General features: G+C 31.6%; 1 protein-coding gene across 1 annotated transcript; it reads left to right on the top strand.

Annotated features, from left to right (window-relative positions):
- Nucleotides 1-2,539: 2,539 nt before the first annotated feature.
- LOC108481533 (ervatamin-B-like) lies at nucleotides 2,540-5,046 on the top strand. The gene is made up of 2 exons (XM_017784652.2): nucleotides 2,540-3,053; nucleotides 4,321-5,046. The coding sequence occupies exons 1-2, from the start codon at nucleotides 2,633-2,635 to the stop codon at nucleotides 4,905-4,907; spliced, it is 1,008 nt and encodes a 335-aa protein (XP_017640141.1). The 5' UTR covers nucleotides 2,540-2,632; the 3' UTR covers nucleotides 4,908-5,046.
- Nucleotides 5,047-13,151: the final 8,105 nt, after the last annotated feature.

Below are 13,151 nucleotides of genomic sequence, written 5' to 3'. Positions count from 1 at the left end.
CAAACTAACACACTCACCACCATCAACCAGCAGGCTCATTCTGACATTAAAACGCAAAAACCCACTCAAGTGCTCGACCTATTCAATGACCCTAACCACAACCTCAAAACTTCTAACCCCAAACTCCAGGGTATTACAAGGGGTATCGATACCTGATATGAAATTTTGAAAACTTTTAGTGCAGTCTTATTTCATGCTCGGGTCAACAATTGAGCTTTCGTAAGTTCGATTAAAACTCAAATTTAGTTATGTATCATATTGTATATGTGTATGACATGTTTGTATGTTTGAATTATTATTTTACTGTATTATTAATTGTAATTGCTCCAATAATGAATGTAGTATTTTGTTGCTCGAACCTGACAATTGGATCGAGCAATAGGTGTTACAAAATGCATGAGTTGCAAATTCTAACTTCAAAATTAAATGAACAAGAAATCAAGATTTCTAATTCACTTCAAATTTTTATAATTTTATCCAAGAAAGATTCTAACCCACATTACTAACAAACATATAATATAAAGAATTTAAATAACCAATTTTTATTATTTATGTAATTAAGTTAGGCCCTAACCCACTAGATAGGTGGGCTACCGGTTGGGACTTTTATATATACTTATATATGGGTAAAAGCACTTGGGCTTTAGTTTGGTGGTGCAATAATTATTTATATAATAATAATAATTTTGTTTGCATCGAAATTAATTTATTGAAAAAACATAATTTTCCTAAAATGTTTTCGAATTGAAGAAACATAGTTTTATGGTAAATTGTTATGTTATGGAAAAAAACATACCTTATGCCACGAGATATGTTTGTGCTAAGTCACATATTCTTTGATGAAAAGAAACAAGCAGTGCCTCTCTAAAACTCAAATGTGCTATTTTCACTTTTCTATTCTTTTCCTAGACAAACTTAAAAGCCTTAAAGGAAAGTGTTTTTTTCACGCCTCAAGTCTTGACTATATTCTCTTCTTCTTATTCCTTGCAACACAAGTTTCTAACCATCACCACCATGTCACAATTGGAACACCACACTAACATGTTGATTACCCTACTTTATGATACTTTGCCAACACCCCAAAATTTTCCAGGGGACGAAATATCTTGGTTAAAAAACGTCTAATAAGCTTTTTAATTTCATCTAATACTTGATTGAATGTCACTTTTAAGTAATGTCTTTCCATTGATAATAAAGTTAACATGTAGGGATTAAAATGTCTTTTTTTCAAACAAATAGAAGCTAAAATATTCTTTTTAACAGTGAAATTTTTAGTTTCTATAAGCAGAGTTTAGAGGGTGTCACATACACCTTTAAGGTGTAGTAAAAATTAAAAGGGTAAACTATACATATAGTCACCTAATTATATATATATATTATTTTAAGCACCTAAAATAAAAGGTTTGCAATTTAAGCACTCACATTACATTGTTCAATTATTTTGGTCACCCCTGTTACTATCACAAACAACAAGCTGACGCATCAATTAAAAAGTATAATAATAATTTTAGCTCTTAATTTTTACATAGTATATCGATTTATTCATAATTTTAAAAATTAACTCTTAAAGTTTATAAATATTTTTAGTTTAGTTTCTAATTCAAAAATATATATAAAAATACATAAATATTTTCAAAATATATAATAATAAATTCAAATTTTATATTAATATTGATATTAAATAAGCATAATATTAATATTTTTATTTTTATTTTATTTTATTTAACATTAATATAACATTTAAATTTATTATCATGATTTATAAAATTATTTATGTATGTTTATATATTTCATTGAATTTTTAGAATTAAGATCAAATTGAAAATATTTGTAAATTTTAAGTTAATTTTAAAATTATGAATAAATTGATATAATATATAAAAGCTGAAGGTTAAATTTGTTATTATACTGATTTTTTAACTATAATATCAGCTTGCTATTGTATTTTAAAGGAGAGACTAAAATGATTGAATTATCAAATGAGGGTAATTAAATTATAATTTTTTTTAATTTTGGATGCTTAACAAAATTTGTAATTAGGTGATTATTGTAGTTCGCTCAAAATAAAAAAAATTTATTTTTCTAAAAGAATGAGATAAGTGACTATATTTAAATCTATTTATAGAATTAAAATTTTCTAATGATAATATGTTAAATATTAACAAAATAATAATAAGATACCATTATAATAATGTTCATTATTTTATTAAAATAATTTTAAATAATTTCTTGAATAAAAATTGATATTGGACCAAAAGCTGAAGACCCAATGGACGCGTAGTGGGAGAATTGGAATGTTAACAGTGACTTCAAAGTCAAACACCAATTGAGAAACAGCAACGAAGGGATGAGTAAAACGTAGCTTGTCTCCGTCAATCACGCCACAGTAATAATTTGTTGATTTATATATAAAAAGAAATGTATGTCTTTAATTGTAACCCTGAAAATTGACTTGATTGGCATTTTATTTGGATTTTTCATAAGATGACTTAATTAAAAAAATATTTATTTCAATCAATTTTTTAGTATATATACATTCATAGAGTGCTAGTTCTTCACAACTTAGCAATTAGCAAAGAAAAAAACCCAGAAATTAGTGTAGTATCCCAGCATATACTGCAAAACAACAACGATGAGTTCAATCCATGCCTTTTTGTTTTTAATTTTTGGGACATTGGCATCTCTTGCTATGTCCCGAACAATCTATGAAGCCTCTGTTTTTGATAAACATGAGCAATGGATGGCTGATTATAGTCGAAAATATGAGAGCAAACTAGAGAAGGAGAAGCGTCTTAATATATTCAAAGAGAATTTGGAATACATTGAGAGCTTCAACAATGGTGGAAATAGAAGTTTTAAGTTAAGCCTGAATGAATTTGCAGACATGACACAAGATGAATTCATTGCAGCTCACACTGGATACAAGATGCAAGACAACCCCATGATGCCTGACTCAACATCGTTCATGTATGAGAACTTATCAGATGTTCCGACAAACTTTGATTGGAGGGACCAAGGTGCAGTCACTCCTATTAAGAATCAAGGTCAATGTGGTAAGTAATAATTTATATATATACATAAAATTGTTGACTGAGTAAGCATTCTTTTTAAAAAGTGAATTAGAAACAAACATACCTTTTAAAGATTACATGCGCTTAATAACAATTTTGGCTATTAACGTTTGCATGTTTTATCAAAAATGACTATAATTGTATTTTGAGTCTTTTTTAGCAATTAACTTTTAATTTTTTTTTCAAACGTCTGTTCTAACAAATTTGATGAAAATATCGTTAAAAAATTAATGAGTATGATGTGAAATTTAGTATGTAAAATATTTTAATAAAATGTAATTTATTACTTAGATAACTCAATAAGATAATTATATGTGAAAAATAATAAAATAAATAAATAATACATGAAATTAAAAAATAACTCTTAATTGAAATCTCTCGTTAAATAAACAAACAAAAGATTGAAATATTTTGAAAAAATTGAAACCTTGAACCATTTTCTTTAAATTAAGATTTGTTTTTTAATTTCATATATTATTTTTATTTTTTATTTTTCATATGTAATTATCTTATTGAGTTATCTAAGTAATAAATTACATTTCATTAAAATATGTTAGAAAAGGAGAGCAAAAGTTGAGGGTCGAAAAGGCTTAAAAATACAACCAGGATTATTTTGACAAAACATGCAAATGTTAGGGACCAAATTTGTCTCTAAGCCTAAATAATAAAACTTAAAGTTTGAAACTAATAATAATAAATGTGATATGTATGAAATTAAAATAAAAATAGTTTAAATTGTAACTAAAAAATTTAAACAAGTAAATATATTATATTAAAAATAATAAACACGACCGCTTGTTTATTTTGATATTATCATTTCTCTTGAATTATTATCGGGTTGATTTGTGATCAACTGAACCAATAACATCATCAATATATATAAACAATGGTGAAAATATTTTTATAATAAATTTATGAAAATGTAAAATAAAATCTTGATTAAAGGGTAAACTTTTTTATAAATATTTGCCACATGGGTTTACATCACATCTTATGCAAAATTTTATTTATTTTTAAAAAATTTGAAAAGAGAAAGTTATTATTGTAATAATATAATTTACTTCACCTCTAACATTAATTTTGTATTTTCCTTTATGATTGGGTAATTAGTTACATCAACTCAATGAAAAGTTTATATATTAAAAGTTTATATACTATTATAGATTGGCGTTGAAGCATTCATTTATTTATTTATTTTCATTAATTGCTTTATACTTAACAAAGGGTTATTGTTGGTTTACTATTGCAGGATGTTGTTGGGCATTTTCAGCAGTGGCAGCCGTTGAAGGGATAATCCAAATCAAAACTGGTAAATTAATCTCATTATCTGAGCAACAACTGTTGGATTGCAGCACAAATGGAGGAAACCAAGGTTGTAGTGGAGGATGGATGATGAATGCTTTTGAATACATCAGCCAAAACCAAGGAATAACCACCGAAGAAAGCTACCCATATCAACAAATGCAAGAAACTTGCGCCACACAGATAAACAAAGTTGCCACCATTAATGGCTATCAAATGGTGCCTAAAAACGACGAAGAAGCATTACTTAAGGCCGTCACAAATCAACCGGTCTCGGTGGCACTAAATGGATATGGACAATCCTTTCAGTTTTACAAAGGTGGAGTGTTTACAGGAGATTGTGGCAATGATCTCACCCATGCAGTAACCATTGTTGGATATGGGACAAGTGAAGAAGGTTTAAACTATTGGCTGATTAAGAATTCATGGGGAGAAACTTGGGGTGAAAATGGGTATATGAGGATTCAAAGGGATGTGAATACACCAGGTGGGTTATGTGGCATCGCCATGAAAGCTTCGTATCCAATTGCATAAGACATTTCTCTACTGATATAAGTGGTCATACTAGATCAATGTTTGAGGATATTTTTCTCAAAAATATAATAAATATTTTCTTTTTTACAACTGAAATTTATGTACAAGAAATATTTTATAATAATTAATATCTTATATATATATATTTATTGGGCATGGCCCAAAAGTCCCACTGTGCCCTATACATTATATATTGTTAAGTATAAAATCAAGTGGAAGCTGAAAATAAGTGTCACTTTTATTGAAGATAGAAAGCTGGCTTTTATAGCCTTACAAATGACAAATATAGAATTATAACTAACACCTATATCACCTATAAACAAGGATCACCACTAGTTTAAACAAATCCAGAAAGTTGTTCCTAAAGAATAGGACTTATTGAAATAGAACAACAGCTTTGAAAGTACTAAATAATTCAAACAACTCCTCCCCTAAACTATTTTGCATATTTGCGTCAGTTTACTTCTCCACAAATTCCAAGTTTTTCCCTAAGCTTTTCAAATGTCTCCAACTTCAACACCTTAGTCATGATGTCTGTTGTCTGCTCCTTTGTTCCACAATGGACAAGCTCAATAAATTTATCATTAGACAATTCACGAAGGAAGCGGTACCTTACATGAATGTGTTTGCTCGTTTCATGCAATGCGACATTCTTTGATAGTTTGATGGTGGAGGCGTTGTCACAATATAACATGATACTTTCTTTTTGAGGATGATTGAGAGCATCCAGGATTCTTCTCATCCAAACTACTTGACAAGCACATGACACTACTACTACGAACTCTGCTTCGGTGGTAGAAAAGGTCACTACTGGTTATTTTTTCAAAAACCACGTAACGACACTTTCTCCAAATAGAAAAGCATATCCTGAAGTGCTCTTTCTGTCATCTTGATCCTCAGCATAATCACTGTCTGCGTAACCAACTAACTCTCTAGTTCCTCCTTTTATATATTGAAGGACCCTTTTTGCTACATTAAGATGAAGTTTAGTAGATTTTTCCATATATCGATTCACTAGTCCAACCACATACATTAGATCTGGTCTGGTCGTAGTTAAATATCGAAGACTCCCCACAATTTGCTTATAACCAATGACATCTACTTTGACTCCATCTTCATTTTTCACTAGTTTTGTTCCTGGAACAATAGGTCTTCTAACAGAGTTGCACCTTAGCATACCAAATCTCTCAAGAACTTCATTAACGTACTTCCTTTGACTAATAAATATGCATTTATCATTCTGTAACACTTCAACTCTAAGAAAGTATTTCATCTTTCCAAGATCAGTCGTTTCAAACTCTCACATCATGGAATTTTTAAAGGCTTTAATTATTTCCTCATCATTTCCCGTGAATATAAGATCATCAACATACAAACTAACAATCAAAATTCTTCCTTTCGAATCAATTTGAATAAAAGAAGTAGGTTCAGATGGGAACCTTTCAAAAATTCCTTTGTAAAATAGGACTCAATGTGACTATACTATGCTCTTAGAGCTTGCTTAAGACCTTACATGGCCTTCTTTAATTTGAAGACTTTATGCTCCCCCCTTTCTTTCTCAAAGCCACGCAGTTGATCAACAAAAACTTTCTCCACTAGCTCTTCATGAAGGAAAGTGCTTTTAACATCCAGTTGGTAGATATTCCAACCTTTTTGCACAACTATTGCAATCACATTCAGATTGTATCCCATTTTGCAACTGGTGCAAAAACTTCATTGTAATCAATTCCATATTTCTAGGCATATCCCTTCACCACCATTCATGCTTTGTGTTTGTCAATCTCGCCAAGTTCATTTAGCTTGATTTTGAACACCCATTTTACTTTGATCTTCTTTGCACCAGCCGACAATTCCATCAATTTCCATGTTTCATTTTTTTTAATGGCTTGAATCTCTAGCTTCATAACTTCAAGTCTTTTTTTGCTTACAAAAACTTCTCTAAAAATGATTGGATCTGTTGTGGTGTATAGAACCAAGTTATTGACTTCTTCGTTTTCGTCAAAAAGACCTAGTCCCGCGCCACTCATCTAATCTTTTTGCCATTCTAGTGCTCTTCTGCAACTAGAATGTTTGAACTTGGTGGTTCTTCTCTAACTACTTCCTCTATGTTTGGTACAACGACATCATCTCCACTCACATCATCCTCAAGAGTAATATCTTCCCATTCTAACTCTTTGTTTGCATCTTCTGAATTTTGACTCCAATCCCGACCTTTATCTTCTTCAAAATCAACATCACGACTTATCACAATACGTCTAGAGATTGGATCATACAATCGATAAGCCTTGGATTCATTGATCACACCAAAGAAAACACACTTGTAGCTTTTTTCATCTAACTTTGTTCTACTTTGATCAGGTATGTGTACATGGGCAACACACTCGAACACTCGGAAATGGTCTACAGAAGGTGTAACATTGCTCCAAACCTCTTCTGGTGTTCGTCTATTCATAGCACTGTCAAGGTTCTGTTCATCACATGGTACACCATTGAACTGCTTCTGATAACATGAAACACAGTAAACCCGGCCTAGACGTTATGGCTGTATTTGGCAATGTCACACGATAGCATTTTTGAAACCGCGTTGTTACGATGAAAACATTCCATGTTATTATCTTTAGTAAACCTTTGTTAGAACTTAGGAAGTCGTCTTTATTCATTTAAAATAGTTGTTTTGAAACATCCCTCATTGCGAAAGCTTTAATAAAATAGTCTAAGTGATCATGCGTTTAGAAAGTACTTTAACTTTTTAAAAGCTGAATTTCCTACGACCAGCTGGGATAAATCTATAAAGTAAAATAAATAAATAAATAAAAACCTAAATTTAAAACCAAAGTCCCAGAGGGTCCTTAAATTACAACTCAAATAATCAATAATAATCAAATTATAAATCGTAAATTGAAAACCATAAAGTCTAAAAATTACTGTGGTCACCGCTGAGTCCTCCATCGCATCGATCCGTCTAAGTTTGGGGATTACTTGTGCACATTAAACAAAAAGGTTGAGTTTAAGTAAACTCAGTGTGTAATCTCGCAGAAACAAACAAACAATCAGTATTCACAGTGCACAGTTGAGCAGTCTTGGGCCTAAGCCCTTTTTAGTATCAGTGACAGTTTGGGCCTTAGCCAATCAAAGTATCAATAGCAGTAACAGTTATGCAGTAGCAAAATCCTACCCATCCAGCCTCTACACATGACCTCCCTCCAACCTTACACTCAATGTGGGGATATAATCAACCCACCCATCCCTACACTCCCAGTAGTACCGCATGCAGCACAAAACAGTAGTTTACAGCTGAGCTACCAGTAAATTAGGCTTAAAGCCTTTCAGTACACTTCCTTCGAATAACAACCCCCGACCCAATGCAATGCAACATACGATGGATGATATGCTATTATGCAATTTTAGTTCATATACTCAGTTCAGATATTAACATGCTTAATGCAGATATCATTCAGTCAATTTCACACATTTAGGGGTCTAATTAGCGCTTACCAACCTTACAGTAGGTTCACAGACGACTTGGTCGACCCGTGCAACCTTAGAAACATTTCAATAAAAATAGGCTCACACGCCCATGTGATCTGCCCGTGTGGGCCCACATGGCCTTGTGGCCCAGTTGGCCCAAATTGGCCTTGGCCGTGTGATCCATTTTTAATGTAACCCATGCTAGCTAAATATTCATATATGTTTTCACTATTTACTTATATGTTTATTCAAAGTTGTCTACTTGAGTCATTGTCACTAAATTATTTATATCTTGAGCTACAGAATTCCAAATTAAGATTCGTTTAATTTTTTTAAAACTAGACTCAAATATCTTTCTACCATAAAATTTTTAAAATTTATAGTTTATCAAATAAGTACTGTAAAATCTTCAAATTTATCCCTATTCTGTTGTTTGATAGCTTCAAACTTTCCTTACTAAAAATTATTTATCTCTTAGTACGGAACTTGGATGATGTTTCCCCTTGTTTCTCTTCAAAATAGACTCAATAAGGATTTAAAAATATAAATTTAAGCCCCTAATTAATATTTTTACAATTTTTGATGATTTTCCAAAGTCAAAATAGGGGAACCCAAAATTATTTTGACTTTTTCTTATAAAATTTATTATATCTCAGAATTTACAATTTCTTCCATGAAAAACTAGACTCAACAAAATTTAATTTCATATTTTATTCAACCTCTGACTCAATTTCCACTATTTTTGATGATTTTTCAAAATTAGACTACTGCTATTGTCCAAAACTATTTTAGTGCAAAATGTTGATTTTCAAGTTTATAACACCCTTATTTCCTTTCTCTACAATTTTTTTCGCAACATTTTCCCTTATTTCTCTTATTTCTTGACAGCAAGAAATTTAGGCCTTTCGCCAAATCCCATTTTCCACGTTTCAAGTACATACCTAGTTTCGTTTCTGATGCGTAAGCACTCCTAAGCCTCCAAAACCTAAAAATCGACCAACATATCTCCAGATTAATCACTTACTTTGTTTTTAATCAACCAATTTTAGAAGGAACTTGACTAAAAACCTAACAAAACCCTTACCTCGCTTGAGTAACCACGACTACACACAATCACATCGTCGATTCAAAACCACCAACCCCTTGATTAACTCCTAAACACCAAAAAGGAATCCTCATTTTAGAGATTAACAATAGACAAAACTATTACTTACCGAACACACGCAACCAACGATGAACAACTAAATCAATTGGAAAAAAAAAAGAAAGAAATGGAAGGGGAAAAAATGAAAATTTCGGCAACAGCTAGGGGAAAGAATCGGCAAAGGAGAGAAAAAAAAAAGAAGAAGAAAATGTAAAAAAAAGTTAAGGGAAATAGAGAGAAAACCGAAACTCTATTTTTTTTGCAACAAAAAGGTAATCAGATTATTTTCTGATAATCTCTCCCCAATTATCTCCTAAAATCACTCTCTATTAAGCCACTAAAACACAACTACTTAGAATTTTGCCCCAACACAACTCTTAGCCGAAATTGGAGGAAAAATAATGTCTCCACGCCATCACAGAGAATTGAACACAGGACCTCCAACACTCCACTTAAACACCAGACCAACAGGCCACTCTGATATAAACTTACTAGCATTTAAACTTAAGCCCTTTGCACAAGGTTAAGGCTTTATTTATAAAAATACCAAAATTTTCCCAAGTAAGACTTGAACTTGGGACCTCTCACACACACCTAGAAAATGTAACCACTAAAGCAAATACACAGTTGTGTGTCACATATACACGAAATCAAAAATTAAAATTTTGGGGTGTTACATATCATGTTTCAAACCGAGTTCATAATGGCTCTATTCCTCTTTTCCGCTACTCTGTTTTCTTGTGAGGTGTAGGTTGCATTCAATTGCCTGTGAATACCATTCTCCATGAAAAAATTATTAAATTCATAGGAGGTGAACTCTCTACCCTCGTCAGTGCGTAAGCAAGCTATACACTCACCACTTTCATTCTCAACATATTTTTTAAAGCTCTGAAATATCTCAAACGTTGTTGATTTTTCATGCAAGAAATAGACCCACATATTGTGACTAAAATCATCAATAAAATTGAGTAAGTACCTCTTCCCATCTATAAAAATCAATGTAATTGGTCCACAAATGCCAGAATGTATCAACTACAACTTTCTTGATGCTCTCCATGAACTCTTCTTTGGCATTTCCTCCCTATGTTGCTTTTTGACCAAACAATGACTCATAATTTGTTTGGAATGATGATTGTTGGTAAGCCACAAACTAACATTTTGGAATGCATCATACGTAAGCTTTTCTAGTTCAAATGATCGAACCTGCAGTGCCATAGATGAGAGATATCTTTTGTTGTAGCTTGGAAGCACAAACATCCGATTTCTGGTCATTTTGGTTCTTACAATGAGCCCTCTTTATGGATGATACAACTTGCACTCACCACCTTGAATCAAAATATCTATCCTTTTCTCTTGGAGCTATCCCATGCTCAACAAATTATTTTTTAGATCTGGAACAAAGAAAACTTCAGAGATTACCTGTTTAGTGCCTCCAATCTCTAATCTAACACTTCTATTTCCCATTACTACCATTTTTGTATCATTTCCAAGCTTGACAAATTGTCGAAAGCTTTGATCAAGATGAGAAAACCACTTCCTATTCCCATACATATGATTCGAGCATCCCAAATCAAAAAACCATACACCATCTTGTTGTGAGTTATGTCTCCCCACACATGTTATTAAGAGAAGTGCTTCCTCTTCATCAAGTCCCACAAAGTTGGCTTTACTCTCCCACCATGGACATTTATACTGAAAATGCCCCAATTTGTGACATTTATAGCATTCTACTTAGGCTTTCTCTAATGATCTCCCTCTACCTCTTCCATGTCCTCTGTATGAATTTGTGCCATGTCCTCTACTTTCAAACCTTTCGTTACCAACAACAACTTCTAAGACATGAACTTCTTCTCTTTCCATTCTCTTAAACTTCTGTTCATGTACAAATAATGAACTTTGCAATTCATTAGCCGACATGGTAAGTATATCTTTTTCCTCTTCGATAGATACTACCACATAGGTGAAACATTCTGTCAAAATTCACAAAATCTTCTCCATGATCACTGAGTCAGACATGATCTCCCCATTGCTCCACATCTGGTTTGCTATAGCCATCACTTTGGAAAAATAATCTTTAATCATTTCTCCTTTCTTCATTTCTGACACCTCAAATTCTCTTCTTAATATGTTGAAAAGAGACATTTTCACCCTCTCATTTCCATCAAACTTGCTCTTCAAAGAATCCCAAACAATTTAGAGGTTTCTCTATCCAAAATCTGCACAAAAACAACATGATCTATGGCTTGATATAGATAGTGTTTGACCCTGTGATCCTTTATCTTTATCTTATCCATCTGTGTCTATTGCGTGATGGTCTGCACAATCGTTATTTCATGCTCCTCGAAGCCTTTCTCAACTAGGTTCCATAGTCCTTTAGACTTTAATAGATTCCCTATCAGCTCACTCCAATGGTCGTAGTGAAGACAATCAAAATGACGAATCTTTGTAAGACTACCTTCACTCCTTTCTTCACTCATATCAACTTATTTTCTCAACAACCTAACTCGGATACTAGAATGTTAAGTATTAAATCAAGTGGAAGCTGGAAATAAGTGTCACTTTATTGAAGAAAGAAAGCTGGCTTTTATAACCTTACACGTGACAAATGTAGAATCACAACTATCACCTATATCACCTATAAAAAAGGATCACCACTAGTTTAAACAAATGCAGAAAGTTGTTCCTAAAGAATAGGACTTATTGAAACAGAAAAACAACTTTGGAAACACTAAATAATTCAAACATATATGGGGGATGGTTTCAATTATATATATATGAGAGAGAAAAAGAGTGCAACAAAATAAAAAAAAATGAAAAAAGAAAAGAAAAGTGTAAGCAGTTTTTTTATCACCAAGACCAATTTTTTGTCCATTTTTCAATTGGAGGTATATTCAGAATAGTTAGTATACTCAAATATCTTCGATGTGTATGTTCTAATTTTTGTTTATATCGGGTTTTTCAGCTTTCAAAGTTAACTACTATTAGTGTGATATTCACAACTTTTTCTTTTAGTTTACTTGTGATTACTTGGTTAATAACTTTTGTTAAGTTATATACTCTTGTTGTGACTTTGTGTTGTAATTTTGTAGCAATGACTTTTTTATATAATGGAGTTTTAGGTGGACTTTCAAATCACTTGATTTTTACCATTTTATTTACAAAAAAAAAAAAAGAAAAAAAAACTCTCATGTCAACATGCAATGACATGATATCAGAAAGGCATAATGACTTTTTGACCTTTCAACTTTACAAAAAAAACCATTTTAGTCCTCTAGTTAACTTTTCACATTTTTTAACTCTTAAACTTGCATCATTTGTCAAATCACTCTAAAATGGATAGAAAAGTTAATGTTTTGTTAACTTTGCTAAATGGATGACATACCAGCATTTAATTAATTTTTTAAAATTTTAAAATTGAAAAAAAATGAAAAATATTTTAAAATTAAAAACATTAAAATTATTATAAAATTATAAAAATATTTTTAAAATTTAAAAATTAATTAAATGTTGGCATGTCTTTCACGTGTATGCCACATCAACAAAATTAGCCTTCAATATTAGCTTTTCCATCCATTTTGGGGTGATTTAAAAAAAAAGTTCAAGGGCTAAATCGACCATGGAGTCCCAAGCTT

Source organism: Gossypium arboreum, chromosome 5, assembly GCF_025698485.1.
Source record: "Gossypium arboreum isolate Shixiya-1 chromosome 5, ASM2569848v2, whole genome shotgun sequence".
NCBI lineage: Eukaryota > Viridiplantae > Streptophyta > Magnoliopsida > Malvales > Malvaceae > Gossypium > Gossypium arboreum.
This window is presented reverse-complemented; position numbering and strand designations above follow the sequence as displayed.

What these genes read in the sequence shown, in the direction of transcription:
- LOC108481533 (XM_017784652.2), top strand. Translation starts at nt 2,633, where the DNA reads ATGAGTTCAATCCATGCCTTTTTGTTTTTAATTTTTGGGACATTGGCA. An exon ending in TAAGAATCAAGGTCAATGTG is followed by an intron (nt 3,054 to 4,320) that starts GTAAGTAATAAT and finishes TTACTATTGCAG; the next exon opens with GATGTTGTTGGGCATTTTCA.